At 59.7% G+C, this 27,872-nt stretch overlaps 1 protein-coding gene across 1 annotated transcript; it reads right to left on the bottom strand.

The window, feature by feature from the left end:
* On the bottom strand, positions 1 to 26,359 carry CELSR2 (cadherin EGF LAG seven-pass G-type receptor 2). The gene is given in 37 exon segments (XM_030934870.1): positions 1 to 1,724; positions 2,076 to 2,310; positions 2,410 to 2,580; positions 2,719 to 2,913; positions 3,019 to 3,107; positions 3,340 to 3,467; positions 4,023 to 4,145; positions 4,233 to 4,359; positions 4,449 to 4,528; positions 4,706 to 4,818; positions 5,144 to 5,318; positions 5,622 to 5,822; positions 5,935 to 6,061; positions 6,171 to 6,338; positions 6,472 to 6,652; positions 6,756 to 6,884; positions 6,997 to 7,123; positions 7,125 to 7,181; positions 7,700 to 7,909; positions 8,118 to 8,212; positions 9,554 to 9,655; positions 9,832 to 10,015; positions 10,748 to 10,868; positions 11,049 to 11,190; positions 11,433 to 11,502; positions 11,504 to 11,608; positions 11,693 to 11,980; positions 12,282 to 12,448; positions 12,793 to 12,918; positions 13,091 to 13,254; positions 13,616 to 13,773; positions 14,161 to 14,249; positions 14,429 to 14,544; positions 14,793 to 15,015; positions 16,926 to 17,573; positions 22,661 to 23,765; positions 23,767 to 26,359. Coding segments are annotated over 37 exon segments (8,790 nt in total). The 5' UTR covers positions 25,990 to 26,359; the 3' UTR covers positions 1 to 1,696.
* Between the last annotated feature and the right edge of the window lie 1,513 nt (positions 26,360 to 27,872).

Raw genomic sequence — 27,872 nt, 5'->3', positions numbered from 1 at the left:
TGTACCCGCACAGAACTAGTTTATTCAGTAGTATGGGGCATGAAAAAACAACAACAAAATGCTACCATATTTACAGCAACAACCGAACTGTACAATCTGATGGTTAGTATCAAGTTAGCATCCAGCATCTTTGTATTTTTTTTAAATCAAGTCATCAGTAGTAAAAACCAGTTAAATTTTTAACCCTTTGCAGGAATTGCTGAGGGGAGAAGACGGGGGAGAATCCGTGGCAGAAAAGCCAGAGGCCGGCCTCACAAACGAGAAACAGGAGCCTTTCTTTCCTGCCCACAGCCTCTTTTTCTAGCCACCTGCTCCAGAAGGAAAATCAGTGACAAGTCTGGAATACATGCTTGGAGTAAATGGTGACTCAGATGAAAAGCAGTCGGCAAAACTGAGGAGAGGGGAGGAGAGGTGGGGAGATGGCGGCCTGGGGCAAGGGGAAGGGCGTCGAGCCCCCACGCCAGGGCTGCTGGGAACACACCCAGCCTGTGATGGCCATGTCAGACCCCCGGGACTGGACACGAACCCATCCCAACACAAAAAGCAAATAAATAAAACAAATATATTAACTCTCTCTTCACAGGGAGTTGGGGTGGCGTCGGGGAGAAAGAGGAACAGGACCTAGTCCTTTGAAGAAGAGAGCCAATTCCAAGAAGGGGTTAAAAATAGAACATGTCTCAGAGGCCACAGCAGGTTAGACAAAGTAGCATTTGTCTGATTTTGGGGGCGGGTGGGTGAGTGGACACCAGGACCCAGACTTGAAACCTGTGCTTGGGCGCCCTCCGGGCAGCGGAGCCAGCACTGTGTTTACTCTTCCTCCCCCACGCACACCACAGCAAAGAAGCGCAACTTAACACACGACTGGCCTGCCCCAGGCGCGGGGCGGGCAGGAAAAATGAAGCACTTTTGGGTCAGCAACTGAGCAAACACCTGGGCTGCCGTGCACGGCCAGAGTCCAGGAAAAGGAGAGGGGCTGGGGCTGCCCAACCCCCGCCTGGGGGCACAGGCTCCCCTGAAAATGTGTTCATGCAGCATTTGGGGGTCCGGGGGCACTGAGTCCTTCTGCCCCCTCGCCAGACAGGGCTTTTCCAGTTCCTGGGCGAGGCAGCGCAGGCAGGGCGAGGCGCACCCTCTGCCCCGGCCCCTCGCCGTTCTGAGGCCTGCCCGGGTGCAGCCCGAAGGGTGCGACGCCCTGGTGCGTGTGGCTTTGTCCTTTCCTTTTGGTGATGGCGGATGAGGGCAGGCCCCCCAGGAGTCCCTCTCCTCCCAGAGGCACAGCAGATGGGAAACTGAGGGGAGGCTGGGAAGCATCCTGGGAGGTCCTATCCTCTTTGGGAAGGGAAAGGGGAGTCAATTTCCAGCGTATAAAAAAAATGAATCCCTGAAGTCATGAAGAGTGGAGATCCTTTTTTAAATTCTTTTTTTCCTCTTTTCTGAAAAACTTTGTCTTGGAGATGTTGGCCCCAGGGGTCCAAAGTGCAGTGAGGGGAATGGTAGGGGGGGAGTTGGCACTAGATGGCCTTAGGTGGGGTGGGTACCCCTCCTGGCAAGGCCCAGGCTCCTCAGATGGACGTTTCGTCGCTGCTGCGGGCAGGCGATGGGGAGCGGGGCAGGATAAAGCACAAGACAGGAGCAGGGCATGAGTGCAGGCTGGGGAAGGGAAGGGAGCCTCAGGCGTAGGAGCCACAGCCCAGGGTTAATGCAGGAAGTTAAAGAAGAGAAATCTGGAGAGGCAGGAAAGGAAAGTGGCAGAAAAGGCAGACAGAGGGTTAGTTGAAACAGAGGAGAGAGTGAAAGCTTTCACCAGACGAAGGAAACAGGAAAGCACCCCCAGCTCCCCATCCTCCCGCATTCTGCCCTAGGCTGGGCTACACCGTGTAGAGCCCAGGAAGGGGTAGCCCGCCCCGCAAGGCACCATGGTTTGTGGGCACGGCATAGTAAGGGAGCTGGGCCAGTTCGCACATTTGTCCTCCGAATGCCAACCAGAGTCGCCTGGGGAGGCCCGGAGGCAGCTCTGGGCCCAGGTGGGGCCTCCGCGGGGCTGTACCCCATCCCACCCACCCGGCCACACTCACTCGGAGCCTGATGAGTCCTCATCCACCGTGCCTGCCTTGATGCTCATGGCGATGGGCATGACCCCGTTCAGCTGCTCCTGGAGGCTCTGCCGGGGCGGTGGGCGGGGAGGGGGGCCGCCCCGGCTGCCCTCACTGGCGGAGGAGCCCCGGGAAGACGCAGTGCATTGCTCCAGGGGGAGCCGCAGGAGGCTGCTCTTCTCGCTGATGGTGGGCAGACACTTCTTCTTAAGGATGCCTGCGGGCCGGGGCGGGGCTGTGAGGTGCAGCCACAGGAGAATGTGAGGTGTGAGGCTGCTGACGAGGGTAGCGCGGCAGCTGGGGGTGCCCCACTCACCTTTGTGAGGCTGGGCAGAAGAGCCTGGAAGGGGGCCTAGGGACCCCTCTCGAGACAGGGCATCTCCATTCTCCCGCAGCCGCTCCTCAGGGGCCCCATTGCCACTACTCTCCTTTGCTGTGGTCCCAAAGTCTCCTGGCCAGGGGGCCTTCCCAGGCCCTGGGGCCCCATCTGGTGGGGAAAAGAAGTAGATGAGGCCCACAGAGGGCCGATAGCCAGGAGGCCACCACCCTAGTCCTGCTTCCCAAGAGCCCCAGGCCCATTCTCCTCCCACTGGCCCCAAAGGCTACAGCCCTGGTGTTGGCCCACCCTTGGGGGTACTGTGCAGGGGCAGTCTCTCGGCTCCAGGCCCCAGCAGGCTATCCCAGCCCTGCTCTCCAGGGAAGGCAGCCTCCTCTTCCTCCTCCTCTTCTTCCTCCTCACTGTCTGATGAGTGGGTAGAGGCATAGGAGCCACTCTGGTCATCTTCTAAGGACAGGTCACTGTCGGAGTCTGTGTCGGGATCTAGGAGGCCAGGGAGAGATCACAGCCAGCCCAGCCACCTCCACCCACCTTCAGTAAAAGCCAGCCAGCTGCCCCGCTGGGCGGCCGGAGTCCTGCCATCCTCACCATGCTGCTGGTCTTGACCTTCCAGGAACAGGCTGCCAGGATCCCCCAGGCCAGGGGGCCCTTGGCCAGGGTTCAGTGTGGACTCCTCCCTAGGAAGACGAGACCATGCTGGGGGTCAGCCTGGCCCCTTGCCCAGGGTCCCTGTCTCTCCTCTCCCCTGGGATCCTGGTTCCAGCCGTGGGACCCTTACAGCTTCTAATCCAAGCTGGCCCGCATGTCAGCCACAGTGTGTGCTCCTCAACTACCAACGGCTGGCTGGCCCGGGTCTAGCAGGCATGGGCCCCTCCTCCCCTCCTCCACCCTCCCATTTCCAGGATTCACCTCAGCAAGAAGGGGATGTAGCTGGGCTGACTCTTGCCCGAGCGACTGGCGCTGTGCAGAGAGCCGGCCGAGTCTCCGTAGGGCTGGTACAGCCGCCCATCTGTGTAGGGGCTGGGGCAGTTGTAGGACTAGGCAGGGAACAGAGAGGTCAGTAAGTGGGGGAGTGGGATGGCTGGCCCCAGGCTGGGAAGTAGGAGGGTGGAGGGAACTTGCCCTAAGTTTCACCTTCCACATGCTCAGGTCTGAAAGAGGGGGCCCTGCTTCTCTGCTGCCCCCATATTGAGGCCTGGCAGTGGTCATAGCTCTGCCACAGCTATGCCACCCCTGCATACCCCCAGGGATCCTGGACTCACTATATAATGGCTCTGTAAAAGATGGGACCAGAAATTGTCTCCTGAGAGCACCTTGGGAGACAGAAAATTTACTAAAATGCGTGAGAGATCCTCAGGTGCAAGGCACTTAATACCTGATTATCTGTCTCAGACCCATCTCCCTCAAGTCAAAATCCTATACACCCTTTCCAACATCTCCTCCCTAGGCCAAACATACCATTTCACCCCTCCTTCCACCTTCCAGGAAGGGATGGAGAAAAGGGAAAGGGGAGTGGGCCAAAAGTACAGGCTCACTGGGCCTCCTACATCTCCCTCCCTTCACCACCCGCTTAAGACCCCTGGCTCCCTCACCGAGGTCAGGGTGGACTTGGTGGTCAGAGCAGGGTCAGGGCTGGGCTTGCGGCTGCAGGCAAGCTTGAGTGCTTTCCGGACCTCCTTGCTAAGCACCACATAGGAGAGGAAGATGAAGGGGCCCTGGCAGGCAAGAGGCAGCAATGGTCTGTGCATATTCAGGCACCCACAGCCCAGGTGCCTCCCTTCTCCTCAGGCTGGGCCAGGTACCTGGATGCAATTGCAGGCAGCAAAGAGGTAGTGGAAGAGGAGGGTGTCACTGTTGACAGAGAGCAGTGCTAGCAGCCACGTGGCACTCAGCAGCAGGAGGACGGCGAAGGAGGGCTGCAGACCCGAGCTGGGGATAGGGACAGGCCATGAGTCTGGCCATAAGGCCTCCCATGCTGGTGCTTGCCCACGGCCCAGGCACCCCAACCCTATACTCACACAGGACCCTTCTTCTCAAAGCCCTGCCGCTGGGCAGCACAGGAGGCCCGGGCCGCCAGGATGTACAGGAAGACACTCATCTAGGCAGGGGCAGAGGACGTGGGGTGCTCAGTGGGGACAAACAGCTTCTACCCAGCCCACAGGGCCCTGTGGCCTCAGCTGTTCCTAAAGGGAGTCCCGAGGACACATGGCCCCAGCAGCAGGAGGACAGCAAAGGAGGGCCACAGGTGACACCCAACCCACCTGCTAGCACTCACCGAGACGGCAAAGGCCACTGGGCCAGCAAAACTCCAGATGAGCGTGTCGTAGATGGAGAGCCAGCAGAAGTCAGGGTTCCCATAGCCCTCGGGGTCCAGGCCCACGGCTAGCCCTGGAGCACGGAGACAGATGGGAGCAGGCGAGGGGTGGTGAGGGGCCTGGGAAGTAGGGCCGCAGGCAGGTGGGCTCACAGGTCCAGGCACAAAGCACGGAAAAGGGTTCTGCCCACCATCGGCCCCTGTGTCCTCCCCAGGATAGGGAAGCAACACCTGGGTGGCGGCCTCAGAGTCTGGGTTAAAGCAGAGGGACACCTGTGAATAAGCTGGTCTGGGGCATAGGGATGTGGGGCCTCAGGGCCTGTATGTGGGTGGGGAGAACATGGAACAAAGGTGGACCTAGGGATGTGGGACCCCAAAGCCAGGAATGGGTGGGGGTACCTGTGATGAAGGCAGGCACACCCCAGCCTAGCATGTAGTAGAAGCGCATGGGGCCGGCGTTGACATCGCGCACCTCAGTGAGTGCCCGGTACAGGTGCAAGGCCTCCAGCAGAGCCCAGGAAAAGGTGCAGAGGTACAGGAAGTGCAGCAGGATGGCAATGACTGTGCAGGCAAACTGAGGGCCCAGGCCAGGGCAGGTCAGTGACCGGGGCCCACCCAGAGGACAGGCTCTGCTTTGGGTCAGGCAGGGAGGAGGGCCTGGGTGTTGGGAACTGCTTCCAGGGAAGCCTGGGCCAGAGGCAGGTGCCTGTAGGATGCTGGGGAATCCCGGGGGAGCTGGAGAAGAGGAAATCCTGGGCCAGGCGCTGCACTAGGCACCTTATTAGAGTTCATGGTGAAGGAGCAGGGGTTGCCAGTGGGGGCTGGGAAGGGAGCCTGAGAAGGTGGGGACAGTCTCTGGGCAGTAGCAGCATCTTACAGGGAGGTCAGCCTGGTTGATTCCCAGGAGGAAGACCAGCTGAGCCAGGCCCAGGGCGGCTGTCAGGTTCCGTCGGATGCCGTGTTGGTTGGAGCGCAGGATACGCAAGAGAGTGAGGAAGAAGAAGGTGAGCAGAAGGGCAGCCAAGGTGACACCTAGAGCCACATATGTCAGTGTCTTCAGTGGCAGGATCTCCCCATTCTGCAGAGTGGGTGGCAGGGGGTCAGGGAATTAGGAAGAGCAGGACCTGAGCACCCAGCCCCATGCCCTGAGTGCCCACCCACGGCTCTGCAGCTGCCCCCGTGGGCCCGACCTCCCGCCGAGACACATCCATGAGCACAGCGAAGCTCGTCATGTGGTTGCACTGACAGCTGACATGGCTCTCGTTGCGGAAGACGACTTCACAGCCTCTGGCCGACCAACCACCTGTGCCACTGACCCTGTGTGAGGCCGGCAGGATCAGGAAGACAAGGAGGGTGAGGGATGCAGGGGCTTGGGCTTTCAGCCCAAAGCCTTGGGGACGGGGAAGCTTGGGTAGTGCAGGCTCACAGGATCGAGTGGTTCCAGAAGACACAGATGGGCTTGGTTCGCTCCTCTGTCTCTAGTAGGCGGAACTGCACCGTGATGGGCTTGTCCAGGGCCCGGGGCAGAAGCTCCTCATCGTCATGGACACTGATGCTCACCACAGGCGTGTTGATGATCGGGCGTTTGGGGACTCTGATGTAGGGCAGGCAGGTGCACAGTCACCACAGCAGTCACATGACTGGGGAGACGCCCCCGACACCCTCCATGCCTCAGCACTCACCGCCTGACCCACACCCCCACCCACACCTGTCCCCTAGCCACTGACCTCAGGCTGCGCTTGTCAGGGTCATAGTTATGGGGCAGGAGCCCGGCCAGGGTGCGGTAGATGATGACGCTGGCCACAGCCTCACCCTGGCTCAGCTCCGGGTGCCGTCGCTGTCGCCGTGCTAGCTCCTCTGGCTCCTGGGCCTCTGCAGGGCCTGCGGGCCTGACCACGGGGGGCGTCTCTGGGAGGGGACACTGTCACACTTAGCTGGGCCCTGCCCTCTGTGGGGCCTGCACAGACACTGGGGTCCAGCTCCCAACTCTGTCCATGGCCACACCACTGACCTCTGAAGACAGACTCCGGCAGAATGACTGTTGTCTCAAGATCCGGGGGCCGCTCCCCACGCAGGGCCTCATAGCGGGGCAGCTTGGCCCCAGCAAAGTTCCCCTTGTCCAAGCGCACTACAGAGATGACTAAGGAAGGAGATGGTCACAGATAGGACCTGTGAGGCAGGCAGGACCCCAGCACAGCCACCCTTCCTTGTCGGGGACTCCCTCCACAAACCCCTGTTGGCACCAGCCTCACCAATGTTGGGTGTGACGATGGTGAAGGGGCTTAGGTAGGTGTGCCGCATGTTCTGGGCCAGGGCGCTGGCATAGGCCTCATAGTGCTGGAGCAGCCAGGCAGTGCCACCCTCTGTCTGCTGGATCAGCTTCCCAGTGCCGCTTGTTGGCTGCATCCAGGAGGGCGCTGCCCACCCGCAGCAGATTCTGGGGTGGGCAAGGTCACGGTGGGTGTGCTCACAGCCTACACCTGACATCCCCACCACAGAGCCCCGGCCTGTGCCCGGGCCAGCCCCCGCTCCCCAGCAGGCCCCTCCCTCTGCGCTCACTGTTGCCTCCCCTGAAATGCTTCTGGACCGCATTGCCCACTCAGGTCACCGGATGCTCTGCCCCTTCGCCCTCCTCCTCATTCTCTACATAAGAGCTTCCCAGCCCTGTGCCTGGACCCACACAGATGTCTTGAGGTACTGCTTCCTCCCAGCCTGTGGTACCACAGGCAGGCCTCTGTTCCGGGTCAGACCATGCCCCAGCACACACACCTTACTATGAGAAGGGTTGAGAAGAGGGCTGGGCCAAGGGTCACGGGTTTCACGGAAGCCTCCTGCCGCAGGGAGCTCCTCGTAGGTGGGATGGGAAGGCACCCTCTGCCCTCCAGGTTGCCATGAGCAGGCTCACTCACCATAACCCCCATCTAACCAGCCAGCCCTGCAACCTCCAAGCCCCACCTCAGTGAAGTGCACGTCCTGCGTGGCAGACAGCCCGAAGCCCCGCTGGGCGCTCTCGTGGGCCAGCAGCCGTGTGGCCAGCTGGTAGGCCACCTTGACGTCGCTGCCGAAGTAGCCAACTGTGTGCTGCGTGGCATTGCGCAGGAGCAGGGCCAGCCGCTGGGAGCGCCCTGAGTCTAGGCCTGACTCATTCCGCTGTAGCCGCTCGGCCTAGACAGGAGGGAGTGGAGGAGCAGGAGTGAGGGCAGGAACTCTGGAGCAAAAGGACCTCAGGAGGGGAGAGATGGCCTTTCCAGCTGGGAGACCAGGAACCCACAGGCTGGAATTCCAGAATCCCGTTTCTCAAAGATGGGAGTAGGGGCAAGTGAGACTCAGCATGAAGGAGAGGGAAAAGATGGCAATGAGGCGGTTCACTTACGAAGCCCTTCAGTTCTGAGAAGGTGATGGACGTGCAGTTGAAGAGGTTTGGGGGGAGCCATCCCCTGTGCTCATCACAGTGGCGCACAGCAGTCCCTGGGGGAAGGAAGCCAAAAGGGCTGCCCTCAGGGAGACACACAGGAAGCCCCTGAGACTGGCTGACAAGTTCTGCTGGAAGCCAGCACCTCATAGGCCAGGGACAGCGACTAGCAAACAAGGGCCCTGGTGAAACAGGAAGACAGGTATGTGGAACACCAGGGCCAAAAATCTCTGCAAGATCGGTCCACACGGGGCTCTGGGGGAACAGGGCATGTGACCTCCTTGAGCCCTCATCCTGCCTGTCTCCAGTCACCACTCTGCTCTCCGCCACTTCCTGCCTATGAACCTGCTCATCGCCAGTCCAGGACCAGCGCCATCCTCCATACTGGGCTGGGTCTCCTGGGTCAGCAGCCAACACCCCTACTCCCCAGACTGTCTGCCTTTGTGGTGGCATAACTCCAGGACTCGGTGGTGAGCTGACGATGGGAACCCTGCATGATTCATCTTTGAATCTCTAGCACAGTCCTATGCCGAGCACTGTGCAGGTTTTTCAGCATTTTTGTTAAGAGTCCAAGATGTGGGATGGATGCAGTGGCTCATGCCTGTAATCCCAGCACTTTCGGAGGCTGAGGCAGGCTGATCATGAGGTCAAGAGATTTGAGACCATCCTGGCCAACACAGTGAAACCCTGTCTCTACTTAAAAAAATACAAAAAATTAGCTGGGCATGGTAGCACACACCTGTAGTCCCAGCTACTCGGAAGGCTGAGGCAGAAGAATCACTTGAACCCGTGAGGTGGAGGTTGCAGAGAGCCGAGATCACGCCACTGCACTGCAGCCTGATGACAGAGTGAGACTCCGTCTCAAAAAAAAAAAAAAAAAAAAAAAAAAAATGGAGTCCAAGATGTGGCGGGGCGCAGTGGCTCACGCCTGTAATCCCAGCACTTTGGGAGGCCGAGGCAGGCGGATCATGAGGTCAGGAGTTCGAGATCAGACTGGCCAACATGGTGAAACTCTGTCTCTATTAAAAATACCAAAACAACAACAACAACAAAAAATTAGCCAGGTGTGATGGCAGCCAGAGGCTGAGGCAGGAAAATTGCTTGAACCTGGGAGACAGAGGTGGTAGTGAGCAAAGATCGCGCCACTGCACACCAGCCTGGGTGACAGTGAGAGACTCTGTCTCAGAAAAAAGAAAAAAAGAAAAAGTCCAAGATGTAGGCACAATTGGGCAACAGGGGAAGGGGGACCGTGAGCCAAGGAAGATGGGAAATGAAATCCCAGGACCTGGAGGCCAGAAAGCAGGGTCCCCGGATCTTCAGCCAGGAGCTTCCTGCCCTCATCCCACTAACAGCAGAGGCCATGTTCTTAATATCACACTGGGGCCTCCAACACCTACCAAAGGAGCCTTTGGGACAGGGAGCAGCAGCGGGCAGCCCGAAGCGGGTACGGGGCCACCAGATCCCAGCTTCAATCGCTCGTGGGCAGCTGTCATAATTCACTGCGGGGAAGAGCACATGGTCACCCAGGAGCACCTCTCCCTCTGCGGTCCTGCCCAGGATCCCCAGCCCTCCCTAGGTCTCCCCAGGACTGCAACCAGCCCCTTCCTGGCTTCCCTGGGGTGCAGGTGCCTAGCACACTGTGAAGAGGGCTGCCCACCCGTCCCAGGAGCCACACCTTCACAGCCATTGGTGGTGACCTCAGCAAAAGGGTTGTCACAGCGGTCACACTGACGCCCGATGACACCTGGCTTGCATGGACACTGGCCGTCCTCAGGGTCACAGACTCGGGACAAGGAGCCTGTGGGGTAGCAGTCACACAAGAGGCAGATGGGGCTGCCTGGGGGCCGGTAGTGGTTCTCCTGAGAAAGGAGGGAGGAAGGGTGTCACTGGCCAGGCTCTCTTCCCAGGATGCTCATGGGTCCTCTCAGCTGTGGCCCCTCTGGAGGGGGTCCCGACCTCAGGTCCCCTCAGGAGCAGCATTCAAAATAATTGGCCGGGCGCGGTGGCTCAAGCCTGTAATCCCAGCACTTTGGGAGGCCGAGACAGGCGGATCACAAGGTCAGGAGATCGAGACCATCCTGGCTAACACGGTGAAACCCCGTCTCTACTAAAAATACAAAAAATGAGCCGGGCGAGGTGGCAGGCGTCTGTAGTCCCAGCTACTCGGGAGGCTGAGGCAGGAGAATGGCATAAACCCGAGAGGCGGAGTTTGCAGTGAGCTGAGATCCGGCCACTGCACTCCAGCCTGGGTGACAGAGCGAGACTCCGTCTCAAAAAAAAAAAAAATAATAATAATAATTAACACTAGCAATGCTTTGGAGTTGAGCCCATCAGCGAGATGTCACACAATCAGAACAGGCTGCAAACCGCCACCACACCAGGCCCAGAGCCCATGGGTTACACATTGGCCCAGGGTCCCCCTGCACCTCAGACACATGAAGGTAAGTGGTCAACGGCCCTGCCTGTGAGAGCAAAGGCACAAGGCCCTTGACTCTGGAGGAAGACCCATCTCTACAGCCTCCCCTCTAGGGCCCAGGAGATGTGGACAGAGGCCCAAGTGGCCACAGTGGGGGCTTGTTTGGGGCTGTCACCTTGCAGTGGCACTCGCCGCTTGTTTTGTTGCAGTCTGGGTCAAAGCCTTTGCTGACATCACAGTTGCATGGGCCACATGTGGGATGTCCCCACCAGCCACGGGGACAAGGCTGGTCAATTCTGCAGAGAGGGATCCAGGCAGGCATGAGCTCCCCCTGCCACCCCCACCTAACCTAGGTGAGCCCTGTGTGGCCCTTCTGACACTGGCTGTGGATCAGCCAGGCTTTCAGGGCTCTGAGGGACACACAGAGAGGAGCAGCAGCCACTGGGACCTGCTGCCACATGCCCTGGTCTGCTTACCTGGTCTCACAGTATGGCCCAAGGTAATTTGGGGGACACTCGCAGGTATAGCCATGGGGGGCACTGGGCTTGCGGGTACACACGGACTGGTGCTCACACGGGTTCAGGTCACACACATTAGTACAGTTGTCACCATAGTAACCTGGGACCAGAAGGACCAGAGTGGCTCATTCCCCCACCCTCCCCTCGCACCGTCTTCCATGAAACCCACCTTCATCTATTTCTTCCCACATAGCATCCTAACAGCTGGCTATGGCTTTGCTGTGTAGATGACTAAGGCTCAGAGAGGTGATGTGATGCCCCATGCCCCAAGTCACACAGCAGAGCCAGCATGTGGCCCCAGGCACCTGATAACCTGCCTGTTGCCCTGGATCCTTAGCATACCCGGATCACAGCTGCAGGAATAGCTGTCCCAGTCATTGTTGCAATAGCTGTTGGCAGGACACGGGTTTGAAGTCACAAGGGTCAGGCAGGCTACAGCCTTGCTCAACGTTGATGCTCTCCCCACGGCTGGGATCCAGGCTGTTAATCCCCTCCGGCGTATCGCTCACCCGCACACCCTGGGAGGGACAGGAGCAGTGTTGCCTCAGTGGAGCAGGGCGGAAGGTGGTAGGGAAGATGGGAGGGCAGGGCAGGACACTCACCTGCAAACAGCCCCGAAAGCCACGGGCCACACCGCCGGCTGGCCCAGGTACTCCGCCCACTGTTATGTTGCTCAGGTGCAGACCATGCAGCCGGGGGCCCAGGTTGCCCTCTGCTCTCTGCTGCCCATAATCGAAGGACAGAATGGCATGGCCGGGCCCCCCACTGGCTCCCAGTGCCAGCTGTGCATGGTGCCAGTCACCGTCATTGGCCCGACCTGGCTCCAGACGGAGAGAGGAGGCCTGGAGCCCTGTGCCCTCTACGCTCAGCACCACGTGGCCCTCCCGTAGCTGACAGAAGGAGGAAAGAAAGCAGGGTCAGTAAACGGCCTTAATCACTCTTCTCCAGTCCACAGTTCCCCTTTCTGGACCACCAAACCCATCCTGCTGCCCAGCTCAGGCCACAGAGAGGAAAGCATATTTATTTCCTTCAGGCCCAATAGGTGGCAGCATTGACCTTCCCAATGGATCCAGTGGCCTCTATCTGTCCCCACCCCTGCCCAGGACCTGCCCAGCCACTTCTGTCCAGCCCCCTAGAGGCTACCAGGGCCCTATAGCCAGGCCAGGGCCAGCCGGCTCTTCCCTGCATCACCTGTAGGGTGATGGTGCTGCGCCCCCTGGTGACGGCCTGCAGCAGGACACCGTCGGCCTGGCGAGTGCGGAACATGAGGTTGAGGTGCCAGGGTTGGGAGATGGGCAGCGAGAGGCCATGCCAGGCCACCAGGCTGCTGCCCAGGAAGTGCTGTGGATTGGCCATTTCTGGGGAGGCAGGAAAAGGCAGACTGTGACGGGTGGCAGCCGTGGAGGGCCCTGGGGGCGTGATGCTTAGCGGTGGCGGCTGCATGGGAGGCAGAGCCCACTCCCCTCATCAGCCCCGCCTTCCAAAGTACGTACCTGCCCTGGGCCCGCCCCACGCTGTGCCCAGGCCTGCCTCTGACTGGCCCCTTTGTCTCCTGTGTTGCCCTCTCAGGGCTCTGCCCAGACACGCTTTTCCACCCACAGCCCGGCTCAGCGGAGCCCTGCCCAGCGCCTGCCCCAACCCTGCCAATTCCCAGACTGTTGATGGCACCCAGGCCTCAGCCTCTAACAGCCGCCCCTCCTACCCTGGGCGCAGCTCTTGCCCCCGAAGCCCAGGGGGCACTCGCAGCTGAACGCGTCCCACTGGTTCACGCAGGTGCCTCCATTGTGGCAAGTGTTGCTGTCACACACGTTCTTCTTGGCAGGGCAGCCTGGAATGGAGAGAAGGTGTCTCAGTGGACCCGAGCTGGGGCTGTAAAGAGGAATCCTGTGGCAGCGGCTAGAGAGGCCTCTGAGACCCTGCATTCTGGCATCCTCACACCAGGCACGGCCCCTCCCCTCAGCACTGGGATCCCAGCCTGGCTCCACCCTGGGCGCCCATACCAGGCACAGTGCCATTGTTGGCAATGAAGTCAGCCATGTCTATGTGCCGGCTGTCCACCTGCAGGTTCCGCATGCAGCCCACGAAGTGCCGCATTCGGACTGGGAAGCTCTCAGGCAGGTCAGGCACTCCGCCTAGTAGCAGGGGCCCCGTCAGATCCAGAGACCTGGGGGAGCAAAGATGGTGGCAGCACAAGGGAGGGCTGGGAGCTTCCGGTCCTCTGCTTGCTCTGCCACCAGGCCGGAGACAGGAAGGGCCTAGGCAGGTGTCCAAGGGGCCCTGCAGAGCAGTGCTCAGGAAGGGGGTCACCCCCACCTGGAACTGTTCTTGTGGAACACTCGGCCCCCTCCCCAGACTGCCCCACAGGACCTTGCTCTGATTCCCTAGTCTTGACCCCATCCCCAGGGCTGAGCAGGGGCTAAGGGAGGCAAAGGGAGGGAGCCCCCAAAAGCCCACCCTCTCCACCTTCCCTCCCTGCCTGGCCCTGCCCTCACTTCACTCCATCCCTGGCCCTTTTCCCTGCTCACTTCTTGCTGCCACCCTGGGTGCCCTGGGCAGCACAGGAGTAGTTGCCCAGGACAGATCCGAAGCGCAAGGCCACCCCCGTGTCACAGCCATCCACGGTCACCACGGCCACCTTCTGCTCTGATGGGCCCTGCGGGAGCCCTGTCTGACCCAACAGTGGCTGTAGACAGGAAAGAGCAGAGAAGGGGGACACTTGATGCGGAGCCCACTAGGTTCATGGCCAGCACACACTGGGTGCCTCTGTGTGCACCCACACGCCCAGACACACGTACATACATGCATATACACACGTGTGCTTACATGGTTTATGCATGTAACTACCTTCCTCAGTGTCCAAGTCTGCGGCTGCCTAGTGGAACAGGGAGCATCAAGCAGTGCCCAGTGGGGTGGGAATGCCCAGCAAGGTGGTACCTTCCCAGCCGCTCCCTTCCTCTCAGCCAGAAATGCCCTGACCAGCCCACCCAAGCCTGGAGGCAGTGCCATTCAGGGCTGCGTAAGCACCTGAGGCAAGAACAGAACCCCAACCCTCTGTGCCCTCCACACCCACCTTATTGTAGTATTTCAGCTGCACCGTATGCCACTGGCCATCACTGACTCCTCCGGGCACGAATGGGGACACCGTGGTGGTTGACTCCCCTGGGGAAAGGATCAACTGAGCTGGGATGCCAGACGAGGGCTGGGAATGGCAGGGTTGGGGCGCCAGTGGCTGGGGCTGGGCCCAGGTTTGGCTGATTAGAGTATGTGGCTTGGGGTCAGGGGCTGGGAGACTCGAGGTCTTTGGAAGATCGGCAAGGATGGGGGGCAACTGTGATCACCTGCAGAGAAGGTGAGCTGGACCTGCTCCTGGATCACCTCGAGGGCCACAAAGTCATGCTTCTCATTAAAACGCCCATTGTACAACAGCAACCCGTCGCGCTCCTTTGTGGCAAACCTGAACAGGAGTTGGGGATGGGGGCAGGGAATGGGGTATCCACCTTGATGCCAGCACCCCCACCACCTAACCAGCGCAGGGGAGGGAGATCTGCTGGCAGAACCACAGGCAACTCCAAGAGCTCCTGGCTCTGCTGGCAGCCTGCTCTATGCTCTTTCGATGCCTGACCTCTTACTTCATCCACAGAACAGGAGGCACCTCCGACGCCCACCAGGCCTGCTCCCTACCCCCAGCACCCAGCCACTCACGAGAGGGCCAGGGTGAAGTGGAAACGCTGGCGCAGGCCACGAAAGGTGATGAAGGAGCGGGCAGGGAAGCTGCGCGTGGTCACCTGGCAGTAGGGCTTCTCGAAGTCTCCAGATGGGCAATCACATTTGAAACCGCCCACCAGCAGGTTGACACAGGTGCCCCCATTCTTGCAGACACCCGGGGTGCAACGGCCTGAGCGAGCACTCACCTCACAGTGCTCACCTGGACAAGAGGAAAGGCAGGTGAGTACCAAGTACCTGAGGACGGGAGGGGAACTGAGACCCCCCACAACCCAGTGATAGCTCCCACGGCCTCCCGTGACCCTTGTAATACCCCCAAACCTCCCAGGCATCCCCACTTCCTCTCGTGTGCCATTTTCTCTGAGATCTACGGTCCCCAGGCCTTCCTGGGCACCCTGTTTGGCTCACTGAGCCGCTCTCTCCACAGCTCCACACACTGCTCCCCTGCAAGTTCCTTGGCGTTCCCAGCCCCTTCCCTACCCCATTTGGGTTTCATAAGCACATGCCTGCTGGGACACTTGGTCATAAGGCTCCTGGGAGCCTTCGATGTCACACTACCAAGCATGCCTGGGGGTGTCCTGGCCCCCAAGAGGGTAAATGTGCACAGGCAGATGGGCCTGCAGGACAGTGGGAGGGCTGGGAGCCTCCCTCCTCCCTCCTTCCCACTGGTGCTTTTGTCCCTCTCAGGCATTGAGATCAGTTTCCCTCCCTGGGGATGGGACCAGGCTTCCACTTAGATTTGTCTGGATTATGGAGGAGTAAGAGAGAGAAGCTGGGGAGCCCCCAAGAATGGGGCAGAGGCCTTCCACCTTGAGCCCTGGGGTCCAGACTGAGGACCTTTGTGCACGTGGGACATGCTGAAAGTGAGAAACAGCCCTGAGAGCTCAGACAATTCAACAGAGGAGCTGAAAACTCCAACATCAGATGGGAAAATCCACCCTTCTCTCCCTCCCCGTTCCCAGATTCTAGAGATAGGTTCTCAGCTCCTGTGCCTAGTGACTGGCTCTTGTTTCCATGGAAACTGTTGTTCGCCTACTCTAACCCCCCCAACCCCCCCATCATCCTCCTGGACAAAGACTCCTCTCCCCTCCCCCACGCCCGCCCCTCCCCTTTCCCCCACCCCTAGCAGCAGCAAAGAGAAGTCAAGTCTGGCAAGTTCTGGGCAGGAAGATGCAGCAGGGAAGGGAGTGGGGCCTGCCTAGGGCGCAGGGCTTGGGCATCTCGGAAGGAAGGGCCTACAGGGAAGGGAAGGGAAGCAGGCAGTGTCCTGAGAAGATGCAGGAGCCTGAAGGGAGGGGTCAGGAGCACACAGCAGAGGCAGTGAGCATCCCAGGGAGCAAGATGTGTAAAGACCTTGGCTGACAGGCCAACAGGGAAGCCCCCTAGCCAGGACCCTCTTTTACCAGCACCTGGGCAGAGGTGGAGCCATTCTGCCCAGGCCCACACAGGTGCAATGATCTTCTGGAGCACCGCATCTCAGAACCCAACCCCTTCCAGTTCCCCCAGCACTTCTGTGTCTTCCCCTTAATGCCTGGGGAAAAAAGTACTTGCTGCAGCTCAGAAAGGGAATTCGCTCAGCGGTGTAGAGACCAGGTTCTAGGCCCAGCCTCACATCTAAACCAGCTGTGATGAGACCAGGAGCAAGTCACCCAATCTCAGCATTCCCTTAAATCAAAGCCAATACCTTCCATGCCACCAGCTGTTTCCAAATATCAAATTAATTACATTAATCCTCACAACCAACTTATGACCTAAGTATGGTCATTATCTCCATTTCAAATAACCGAGGACCAGAGAGATTAAGTAATTTGTTCAAGGTCACACAGCTACTAGTGGCAACGCTGAGACAGGAACCCAGGCCAACTGGCTCTGGAGTCAGCTCTACCCGCAATGACACTGCCTGTGTGTCCCGTGCCCAGCAGGGAGAAGCACTCCTTGCGCTGCCTTCCTCAGTGGAGTGCTGTCAGGGAGCAGGCCGGATTTATGACCTCCCAGTGTAGCTGCACCTCACTCAGGAAGAGAATGAGGCAGCCGCCATCATTTGTCCTGATTTGTGCCTGCACCAGAGTCAGCCTTCCAGGGCTGCCCCATGGGTCCCCTCCCTTGGCTCACCCGTGTAGCCATCACGACAGAGGCAGGTGTAGCCGCCCTCGCGGCTGCGGCAGCGCCCGTGGGGGCCACAGGGCCGCGAGTAGCAGAGGTCCACCTCGGTCTCGCAGTAGTCACCCGTGAAGCCGGGCGGGCAGCGGCAGCGCAGACCCCCGACGGGGTGGATGGGCCGGAAGAGCACGGAGGAGGAGGCGATAAAGGGCGCAGAGGAGTCGAAGCGCAGCACCGACACACAGCGCATGTAGTTCTCGCAGGGCTCCCGCAGGCAGATGTTGTCGTCGAAGGGCAGCACGCGCTGCGCCGAGATGGCCGTCAGCAAGCTGCGGTTGAGGTACAGGCGCTCCTGCAGGTCCTCGGAGGGCAGGAAGGGCGGCCCACCCCCGGGCCCCGGCGGCTGGCCCACCGACAGGCTCACGTTGAGGATGTGGCCCCCGGGGGCGTCGGTGTCCCGCTGGACGTTGAAGACCACCACGTGGTCTGGTGGCGTGGCCAGGGTGGCAGCCACCGCCTGGATGAAGAGGCCCAGTAGTGGTGACAGGAAGCGCTCGGGTGACATGTCCTCCAGGCGCAGCGTGATGCTGTGGGTGAGCATCTCATCAGTGATGATGGTCACACGCAGCGCGCACTGGGCCGTCACGCTGTGCACGCCGTCTGTGGAGAGGGACACCAGTCAGGACCCAGTCTGGGGTGGGGGACCAAGCCACAGACCCGTGCAGGGGTGTGGGGAAGGCCCTGCACAGGAGCCGGGACTGCAATTCAGCCTTCATATTCCGGCACCACCCACCAAGAAAGCCTCTCCTCTCCAACTGGCATAAGGGTGCTGAGCCAGGCATGTCACCTGTGGGCCAGTCACTCCTTCAGGGCTCAGGGGATGAGATTTGCAGAAATTCTCTTTGCATCCTTTCCCAAAATCTTCTGTCACTGATGCACGGCACACCTCTTAATGTTTGTGAACCTTTCCCTGCCCAACCACGGCTCTAGCTCCCTTCCCCCAGAGTCTGCGCTGCCCTGCACAGGAACCCTATGTTGTCTTTTTCGTACTTTTCTACAGGGCCCAGAGCATCCTGAGAGCCATAAAAATCATCCTCCTACCCCCTCAGCCTCTACACCTCAACACCACGATAATCGCAGTCATGGGTGCAGCAGGGAGTTGTGGGGGTAAACTGGGTCAGTGGGCCACCTAGTCCCCCTCCCACTGAGCCCCATGGCTGCTTGGGCGCAGACCTGCTATCCCCATGGCAACACCCAACACAAAGCATTCTTCCCGCCCAACTCTCTGGGCTGCTGTGGGTAGCCTGGGGGGCCCCACCCCAGGAAACCCAGCTGAGCCACGTTAACCAGTGACAACATCACCCACTGCCCCATGCTGGAGACAGGGTGAGTGGGGGTGAGGGACCAGGGGGACAGAGATAGAAGGGCCTGGGCAGCTCTCCACTCTGAGACCCCAGAGCCCCACTGAGTCAGTCTGTTCTCTGGCCCTAGGGCCTGTAGCTACTCCTCACCCACTTGGCTCAAGCATCACACCCAAATGCCTGCCATACCCCCAGGCAACACACTCACTTATAAACAGCTAAGTACTAACACACATTGCTGGTGTCTCACTCCACCCACACACCCTAAGCCCAGAAATACCACACACACCTGAATGCACATACACATGGGAATGAATTTTATTTAGCTAAAACATGAAAGCTGGGGACCTGGAGATGGAGGAAATGGCTTTGCAGGGCAATAAGGGATAGTCTTACATTTTTTATTTTTTTAAGAGAGAGACTCTCACTCTGTCGCCTCTGCTGGAGTGCAGTGGCACAATCATAGCTCACTGTAGCCTCCAACTCCTGGGCTCAAGCGATCCTCCCACCTCAACCTCCCAAATAGCTGAGATCACAGGTGCTCACAACTATGCCTGGCTAATTTTTGTTTGTGTGTAGAGATGGGGTCTCGCTATATTGTCCAGGCTGGTCTCAAATTCCTGGCCTCAAGTGATCCTCCATCTCAGCCTTCTAGAGCACTGGGATTATAGGCATGAGCTACCGGCACATTCACATTTTTATTTGTTACAATGCCTTACACATAGTAGGTGTTCAGAAAACACTGAGATGTGGATGACAATCTATTCAGTCTCCATAAAGAATAAATGGTCTTTAAAACATAGCAGGGGGGCCGGGCGCAGTGGCTTGTGCCTGTAGTCCCAGCACTTTGGGAGGCCGAGGTAGGTGGATCATGAGGTCAGGAGTTCGAGACCAGACTGACCAACCTGGTGAAACCCCATCTCTACTAAAAACACAAAAATTAGTTGGGCGTGGTGGTGGGCGCCTGTAATCTCAGCTACTTAGGAGGTTCCAGCTACTCAGGAGACTGAGGCAGGAGAATTGCTTGAACCCAGGAGGCAGAGGGTGCAGTGAGCCGAGATCGCGCCATTGTACTCCAGCCTGGTTGACAGAGCGAGACTCTGTCCCCAGAAAACAAACAAACAAAAACCACATAGCAGGGGGAGCCCAACTAGACATAAAAAGTGAATGCTTACCCTAGCAGTAATGGGGCAGGAGCCCATGTTTCTGGGGGGGGTTGTGAGTAGGTGAGGGACATGGGGACAAATTCTGCACCTGTATCGTACCTACTTGGGGTGACTGACTATACCAGTGGTGGCTCAGCTGAAGCGGGGAAGGCTGAAGGCAGACCCCCATCTCAGCCGTGTCCTCGGCCCACTGCCCACCTACCCTCCAGCCTCATCACTTGCTTGTTCTCACCAGCTATCACCAGTAAGCCCGCTTGTCATCACCCACTTCTGTTCCTCCTTCTCTTGTCTCAAAGTTGTTGCACAGGCTGTTCCTTCCCACCTAGACACCAGCCCACAGTCCTCTGTGTCTTCTAACCTGCCCTGAGCTCACCTGCTCCAGGAAGCCTGCCCAGATTTATGTCATCAAGCTCTATTTTCCTCTCTGTTTCAGACTTCCCCGCACGCACTAGGGTGCTCAACTGGCACAGGGCTCTTGTATACCTGGTACTTCTGCTTAATGATTCCTTGACGAGATATTCCCTCCAGGCAGAAAGCAGCCCAAGACTCCACACACAGTGCCCATAACTGATTAAGAGAGGAGAGGGCAACCAAAGCCACGGAGCAGGAGAAACTTTGCCACCACTCAGCCCTGGGAACAAACACTCCTCGCTGTGTCCCCCGCTGCCATCGTCTTAGGCCTTGCCTGGGCCCCTCTCCCAGCATGTCTCTGTTGCTTCCCATCTGGTTCACCATCTGTGGCCACCTGCCTCCTCTGCTATTGTCCCCATCCCCAACAGTCAACCCACTGCTCTCTCCTTTCTGTGTCGCCCTCCCTTGCCTTGACCTAGGTCACCCCTCAGGTGCAAAGGCAGGGTGGGAACAGGGGTGGGGAGTGCATTGCCTAAGCTGTCTTCCTGAACAGAAAAGAAAGAGCTGGGATGGCCTCTGACCCCAGGAAATGCCACCTGTGCCCCAAGCTTAGCCAGGCACACCTGGAAAAGCGCCAGGTCCCGGTCAGCCTCCCAACCTCTCTTCCCCTGGCAGATGTGCCAGTGGAGGCTGGAGGCCAAGAGGGCTCTGCTGTTCTGGGAGCTGCCCAGACCATGGAGAGGAGCTGCTGTGTGTCCGAGCAGAGGAAGAAAGAGGCGAGGAGAATTCAGGCTCCAGGAGAGCCATCGGCCCAGGCTGGGACAGCCACAGCCATAGGGAGGAAGAGAGGGGAGGCACAAACACGGAGACCAAATGGGAAGACAAAGCCGCAGGAAAAGAGCCAGCGATGGGCAAGTGGGAGAGCAGGAGAGCCATAGGAGCAGGGAGAGGGCACCGGAGACAGGCAGTGCTGCAGGGCCCCGCATGGGCAGGGGCGGGAAAGAAAGAAGAGACAAAGAACAAGAGGAGGAAAACAAAGGGGCAGTGGGAGTCAGCTCCCCCTCACCCCGGCCTCCCTGAACTTTGGGGTTGCCGTGGTGACTGCCTCCAAGGGTCAGGGCGGAAGGGAGCGGGTGGGGCCAGAGCTGCCGGGCCAGGAGAAGCCTGAGGATGTTGCCCTGAGCCTTCTCTAGACTAGGGAACCAAGGTCTGGGGCTCTGCCCTGGTGGGAGACCGAAAGCCTAGTGGGGGCGCTTCTCTGCCCCCACCACTTAGTGCCTGGCCACACTCACCAAGGGCAGGCTGGGTGTGGAGGACCAGAGGGAGAGGCTCTCCTTCCCACCTCCTTCCACCGCCTCAAGTGCCCAGGCACAGCTGAGGACACAGGAGCTCCAGCCTCCCACTTCCTCCTCCTGGAGGGGAAACTGAAGTCTCAGGAGGCTCAGAACCTCAGCCACAGTCCCTGAAAAGCTCCTGCTTCCTGGTTCCTGTGGCTACCTTGAGGGGTGGGGCAGGGAGGCATCTGTCCAGCAAGGACCCTGAGTGAGGCCACGCCCTGACTCTCGCATACCCTTCCTTCCCCTTCAGGCCACACTCCCTGGGGTGGGAGTAGGGGCCCGTCAGCTTCTTCTTTTCCTCCCTTCCCTGAAGGTTTGAAGGCTGCCTAGAGGGGGCGTGACCTGACCCACCCCTGGGGTGCAGCTAACAGCATCCCCTCATGAGGGTCTCAGTTGTTCCCAGGCTTGGGGAAGGCACTCAGCAACTTGGGTGTGGTCCTCTCCCTGCTGCTACCTCTGGCTCCCCACAGCTGATAAAAAAAGACAGAATACTGTCACCAACTCCTCCAACTCTCCTCCCCCAGTCCTGCTGTCCAGGGAGTCTGTAGGCTGAGCGCTTGGCCAAGCAGCAGGAATGCCCCAGCCTGGGATCCCGCCAGGCTCCCACGCCCTGGGACTCTGTTCTGTCCTCAGATCAGGTGCCTTGGGGTCTCTGCCCTCAAAGCCCACCAGTCCCCTGGCCTGTCCTGGTCCCTACACTCCATTCCTGGAGCTTGGCCTGGTCACAGCCAGCAGGAAAGGAAGGCCTGGCACCCTAAGAACAGCCCGTGGGGTGGCAAGGGGGCCCAAAAGGCCTCAGCTTGCCCCCCAGCTTCATTGCAGCCCCTCCTCCAAGCCAGACCCGAACCACAGACTCTGAAAGTGGGGTCTGTTTGGACAGACAATGAGCTCTAGCCTAACTTCCTGTGGGAGCTCTGAAGGGGGAGCCAGGCCAGGCTCTTTCTGCCTGGAGGGAAAAGAATGCGCTAGACAAAGTCCATGTCAGCCGATTCTACAGCTCAGCCAGGAGGCAAAAGGGGCCAGAAGAGGACTGCAGGGTCCTGACCCCTGGATAGCGGCAGCCCTGTGCTCCCATGGTCCCCATTTCTGCCAAAGGCTGTATGAGACTGCAGGAATATTTTGATGGGGGTGAAGGGGCCCTGGCCTCGCCTCCTCTCCTGTGCCACAATCCTCTACCCTTCCCCCAGCTCTCCTGGTCCCCCAGGCTTCCACGCGCCTTTTTTCACAATTCTTGGCAGCCATAGCTGGGGCAGGCTCACAACACTTCCCCGACCACGTCACAACTGGTAGACAGTGGGGGCAGCCAACCGAAGCAGCCCAGCCCAGCCTGGCAGAAGGCGGGGCCTGCACCAGCCGCCGGGATTCCTGGGGCTTCTTCCCAAGCTGGCTCTTGCCCCCTCCCGCTCTGTGCCAGGCACTGGGCAGGGAGGTGGGTCTGTAGCTGCTTCCTGGATCGTGCCCTACCTCCAGTGGCTGCCCAGACCCTCCCCGTGAGCTACCCCCACCCCAGCCCCACCTGGACCCTTCCTTACCTGACACCAGCACGCTCATGATGGCCTCCAGAGGCCGGTTGTTGTCCAGTGCGCGGCTCAGCTTCAGCTCGCCCGTGGAGGCATTGAGCAGGACCAGGCTGAGTTCATTTCCCCGCTCAAAGCTGTAAGTCAGACTATCTGAGATATCAGGGTCATGGGCAGGTACTCGGCCAATGGCACCCCCAGGGAAGCTGCTTGAGCGGTTGGTGACATAGTTGTTGAAAAGGATCTCAAAGTTGCCCAGCACTGGTGGGTTGTCATTGCGGTCAAGGAGGCGGACGTGGACTGTAGCCCGGCTCACCAGAGGAGCTGACGTGGCCTGGATGACCAGGACGTACTCAGGCTGGTCCTCATAGTCTAAGTCTACCAGGGCTGTCAGCTCCCCAGAGAAGATGTCCAGCTGGAAGACCTCGGGGATGTTGCCCTCCACAATCTGGTACATAATCTGGGCATTAGTGCCTTCATCGGGGTCAGTGGCTGTGACCCGGGCCACGGCCAGCCCAATGGGGCTGTTCTCTTCCACAAACACATCAAACTCATCCTGCTCAAAGACAGGGGGATTGTCATTCACATCCAGCACAGTGACTGTCACTTCCATGGGCGTGCGGGCTGGGGGCATCCCCTTGTCCACTGCATATGCCCGCAAGACATACTGGGCCACGTTCTCTCGATCCAGCCTCCGCAGCGTTCGCACGATGCCTGACGTGGACTCGACAATAAAGTCACCGTCTCCATCGTCGCCTCCTTGGAAAGTGTAGAAGACTCTGCCATTAAGTCCAGAATCACGATCAGTGGCAGAGATCTGCAGGACGCTAGTGAAGGGTGGCACATCTTCATAGACACTGCCCTGGTAGGAGTCACGCAGGAACTGAGGGGCATTGTCATTCACGTCGTTCACCAGGATCTCCAGGTAGGTGGTGTCGGACTTCTGGGGAATGCCGTTGTCCCGAGCAGTAATGGCCAGGGTATAAGACACTTGGTCTTCGTAGTCCAGCTCAGCCTGGGTGGTGACGGCCCCTGTGTCTGCATCGATGCGGAACTGGGGGATGCTGTCCTCCATGAAGTAGGTGATGCGGGCATTCTCACCTGTGTCCTCATCCGTGGCAGCTGATCAGCACCACTGTGGTGCCTGCTGGCCGGTCCTCATTAACATTCACTGTATAGTGGGAGCTCTGAAAGACAGGACGATGGGTGTTGGCATCGGTGACATTCACCACAATCTGTGCCGTGTCCTGCCGCGTGCCATCAGAGGCGGTAACAGCCAACACATACTGCCGCTCAAGTTTGTAGTCCAGTGGCAGGGCAAGGGATACCAGCCCACCACCACTTTGGCTGGTGATGGAGAAGCGGTTTCGGGTATTGCCACTGGTGATCTGGTAGGTGATGACACTATGAGCATCACGGTCCACAGCTGACACCGTCACCACGCTAGTGCCCACAGATGCATCCTCATTGAGCCGCACTGTGTACTCGGGTTGGGTAAAGGTTGGATTGTTGTCGTTGACATCCAGGACAGTCACGCTGACGCTGGCCGAGGCAGTGAGTGCTGGAGTGCCATGGTCTCGAGCTTCTACCCCAAAGCTGTAGAAATCAACTTCCTCCCGGTCCAGTTCGGCAGCCACAGAGATCCAGCCTGTGCCATTGTTGATGGTGAAGGGGAAGTCAGGTCCCACCCCAGCAAGGCGGTATTCCAGGCGGGCATTGTCACCAGCATCAGCGTCGATGGCCTGGATGTGGAGAACCAGGTAGCCTAAGGGTACGCTCTCCAGGACAGTAGCCTGGAAAGGGGTGCTGACGAAGATGGGGGCATTGTCGTTGATATCCAGGACCTGCACTGTCACCAAGCCAGAGACATTAGAGAGTGGGGGACGGCCACCATCCTGTGCTCGCACCCGTAGGGTATACTCCTTGGTGGTCTCATAGTCAAGAGGGCTCACCACATCCAGAGCTCCAGTCTGGGCATCCAGATAAAACTGTCCCCGAGCGTTGCCACTCATGATGCTGTAGTGCACCAGGGCATTGCTCCCCTTGTCTCGATCCGAGGCTGTGACTCGGAGTACTGGGGCCCCCGGAGTCACGTCCTCCCTCACCTGGACCACATAGCGCTTCTCACTAAACTGGGGGGCATTGTCATTGTCATCCTCCACAGAAAGGAAAACAGCGGCTGTGGTACTCCGAGGACCCGGGTCCCGACCCTGGTCACTTGCCTCTACCGTCAACTGGTAGGATTCCACCTCTTCCCGATCCACAGGGCCACGGGTTCGGATCACCCCAGAGCGAGGGTCGATCTCAAAGACTTCGGAGGGGCTCCCCCCAGGCCCCTCCAGCAAGCGGTACAGAATATTGGCATTGGGAGGGGCATCACCATCCGTGGCCCTGACAGTGAGCACTTCATAGCCAACCTCCAGGTTCTCCCTGAGGCTCTCCTTGTACTCCTGCTGCTCGAACACAGGGTCATGATCATTGGTGTCAGTAACCAAGATGGTGAGTGTAGCCAGGGCACTTCGTCGGGGCATGCCGTGGTCCTGCGCCGTGACCCTGAAGACATGGGTGCTCTTGGTCTCACGATCCAGCTCCTCAGCTGTGGTTACTGCACCAGTGATTGGGTCCAAGGAGAAGAACTGGTTGGAGCGGCTATCAAAGAGGGCATCCATGGTGTACTCAAGTCGACCTGCCTCGCCCTCGTCTGGGTCGATGGCCCTCAGGGATGCAACAGGAGTGCCTGCTGGTTGGTTCTCTGGCACTGTGGCCTGGTAGCTGGGGGGCTGGAACTGGGGGGCTGTATTCACATTCCTTTTCCGACGGCCGCCCATGGACTCTTCTGGTGACCCTTCCCCTGCCCTGAGCCCGGGGGCCTGTGCCAGCTTGCAGGACTGGCATCTGAGCCGTGGGGCTTTTAAGCACGGGTGTTCCTGGGGCAGTGTGAGCTTGCCCTGTGGCGAAAGGTGGCCTCCAATGCCCAGGAGGCGACAACTCCAGGGGCAGCCTTCAGGAGCTGGTGGTAGGGGAATATGGACCCCGGATTCTGGACACCAAACCCTCAGGCCATCGTGGTGGGGTACCAGGTGGCCAGTCAGCTCAGTGCCCGCATCCGTGCAGCGGCTGGTGTAGAGCCAGAGGTTCGACGCTGAGGATGGACAGAGCCAGCCCACAGGGGCGCAGGCCCCAGAGGAGCCGAGTCCCCTGGACCCCAAGGAACGACAGGGCCCCACTTGGTCTCCCAATACTGGCGGCGGCGGCGGCAGCAGCAGCAGCAGCAGCAGCAACAGCAGCAGCGGCGGCGGCGGCGGCGGCGTTGGGAGGGGGGCGCCGGTGGCCGGGCTCCGCATCTCTCCCAGCTCCCGGCCCGCGGCCGGGTCAACACAGGTGGCGGCTCCTCCTTCGGCTCCTGCCGGCCCCGCCGCGCCTCATGCCCAGGCCAGGGCGCCAGTCCCCGGGGGCCCCCCGTGCGCCCCGCGGGGCCTGCGCCTGGATGGCTCGGCGGGGCCCCGCGCTGTGCCCTCCGACGCGCCCAGGCTCCCACCGCCCCTGGAGCCAGACCCGCTCCCTGGTCACCCTGAGCACCGTGGGCTGCCGCCGCGCCTCCACCTGCGCTCCGGGCACTCACCACCTGCGCCCGCGGGCCCCGCGGCGCCCCTGGCCTTGCCGGGCCCCGGGTTCCGGAGCCGGGGTGCCCCCTCCGCCCCGTGGGATCGCCCACCTGCGCCCGCGTAGCCGCGCGCCCCGACCCCGGCCCGGCCCCGGCGGCCCCCGACGATCCCGCCTCGCCCGTTTGCGCCCCGCGTCCCCGCCGCGGCTGCTGCCTGTCGCCGCGGCCCCGGGCCCAGCCCCGCGCTCCCTCGCCTCCCCGGCCGGCGGGCGAGCTCTGCAGAGCCGCGGCGGCGGCGGCGGCGGCTCATTACCATAGACCTGCTCGCGCCGCTGCCGCCTTAAAGCGGCGACGCCGGCCGTGCGGAAGGAGGTGGGCCCCACCCAGAGCACTCCTCCGCGCCGACGCGCCAGGATTCCCTCCAGCAGGACCCTCCATCCCCATTTCCCCAGGCCGGCCTCGCCAGATGGCCGGTGCGAATTAGCGATCGGAAGCCACCCAGCCGATGATAGTCATGGTGGCAGTACCCTAAGTATGCCTAGAGGTTTCCGAAACATTTTAAGGGCTCTCAGAGGCCAAGTTCCCAGTTCATGCCAGTCCTAAGAGCCCTCATTGCTGTCCCCTCCCATAGGTCCCGGGTCAGACTGAGTTAAAAGGGCCCTGAGCAACACTACAAAGCCTTCAAAATCCCAGAGAAGCACCCACAATGAGCTACTGAGCCCACTCCCTCCCTACCGTCCCAACCACCCCACCCCACCAGCGAGGCTGCGGTCTGACCAGCATGCCCCTTGAGGTCCGGCTGCTGGAAGAATGACCCCAGCCTCATGTTGGACACCACTTGGGCTTTTCCAGAGAGGTAAATTAGAAGGGTCAGAGCGGGTGGAAGCCAGGTGGTGTAAACACACTATCACCAGATTCGGAGGCCGGCTGCTGTGGAGCCTAGCTTTAACACAGGCTTCCTGGATCGGAGACAAGGGGCTTGCACTGTCCCCTGAGGTCCTGTCTAGAGAGTCGGCCTCTCACCCCCTTCTGCCTCGCTGTCCGTGTCCTGCGGCTACTCCCTCTTTCCGCCACAGTTTCGTGACCAACGAGGAGGCCCTACCCCGTACCCGGGCTCCAGACCCTCTTCTCGGTAGCTTCACTTGAGAGGGTGTGCGGGATTCCAGGGGACCTTGGAGAGGACCAGACATGAAGCTGGACCACGGAGAATCAGGCAGGAGCCGAGCAGGCGACCCAGAAAAGGCTTCCCTACATCCTGGAGCAGCCAGGGGCCCAGTCAGGTGGTAGAGAGCTGGCCTGGGGGGAGGCCCTTTCCTGGGTCCCAGCCTCCAACCCCACAGCTGTGTGACCTTGCTCAAATTCTGTGCCTCAGTGTCCCTTTTTGTAAAATGAGGGGATTGAATAGGGTGAATGGTTCTCGAATGTTTATTTAGCAGTAGAATCCTTTTCTTCAAAAGAAATCTGAAGTGGAAGGCCAGAATATAGAACAGACCAGTAGTGCTGCTGGGTTGAAGTGAGGGGGTCAGGGCCTTGCCCCTCTTTACCACTCCCCCAACCAAGAAATCCCTGGGCTGCTCTGTGGAACTTGAGGGTCTGGAGGAACCCATCTGAAAAGTACTGGAT

Source organism: Rhinopithecus roxellana, chromosome 8 (assembly GCF_007565055.1).
Source record: "Rhinopithecus roxellana isolate Shanxi Qingling chromosome 8, ASM756505v1, whole genome shotgun sequence".
Lineage (NCBI taxonomy): Eukaryota > Metazoa > Chordata > Mammalia > Primates > Cercopithecidae > Rhinopithecus > Rhinopithecus roxellana.
This window is presented reverse-complemented; position numbering and strand designations above follow the sequence as displayed.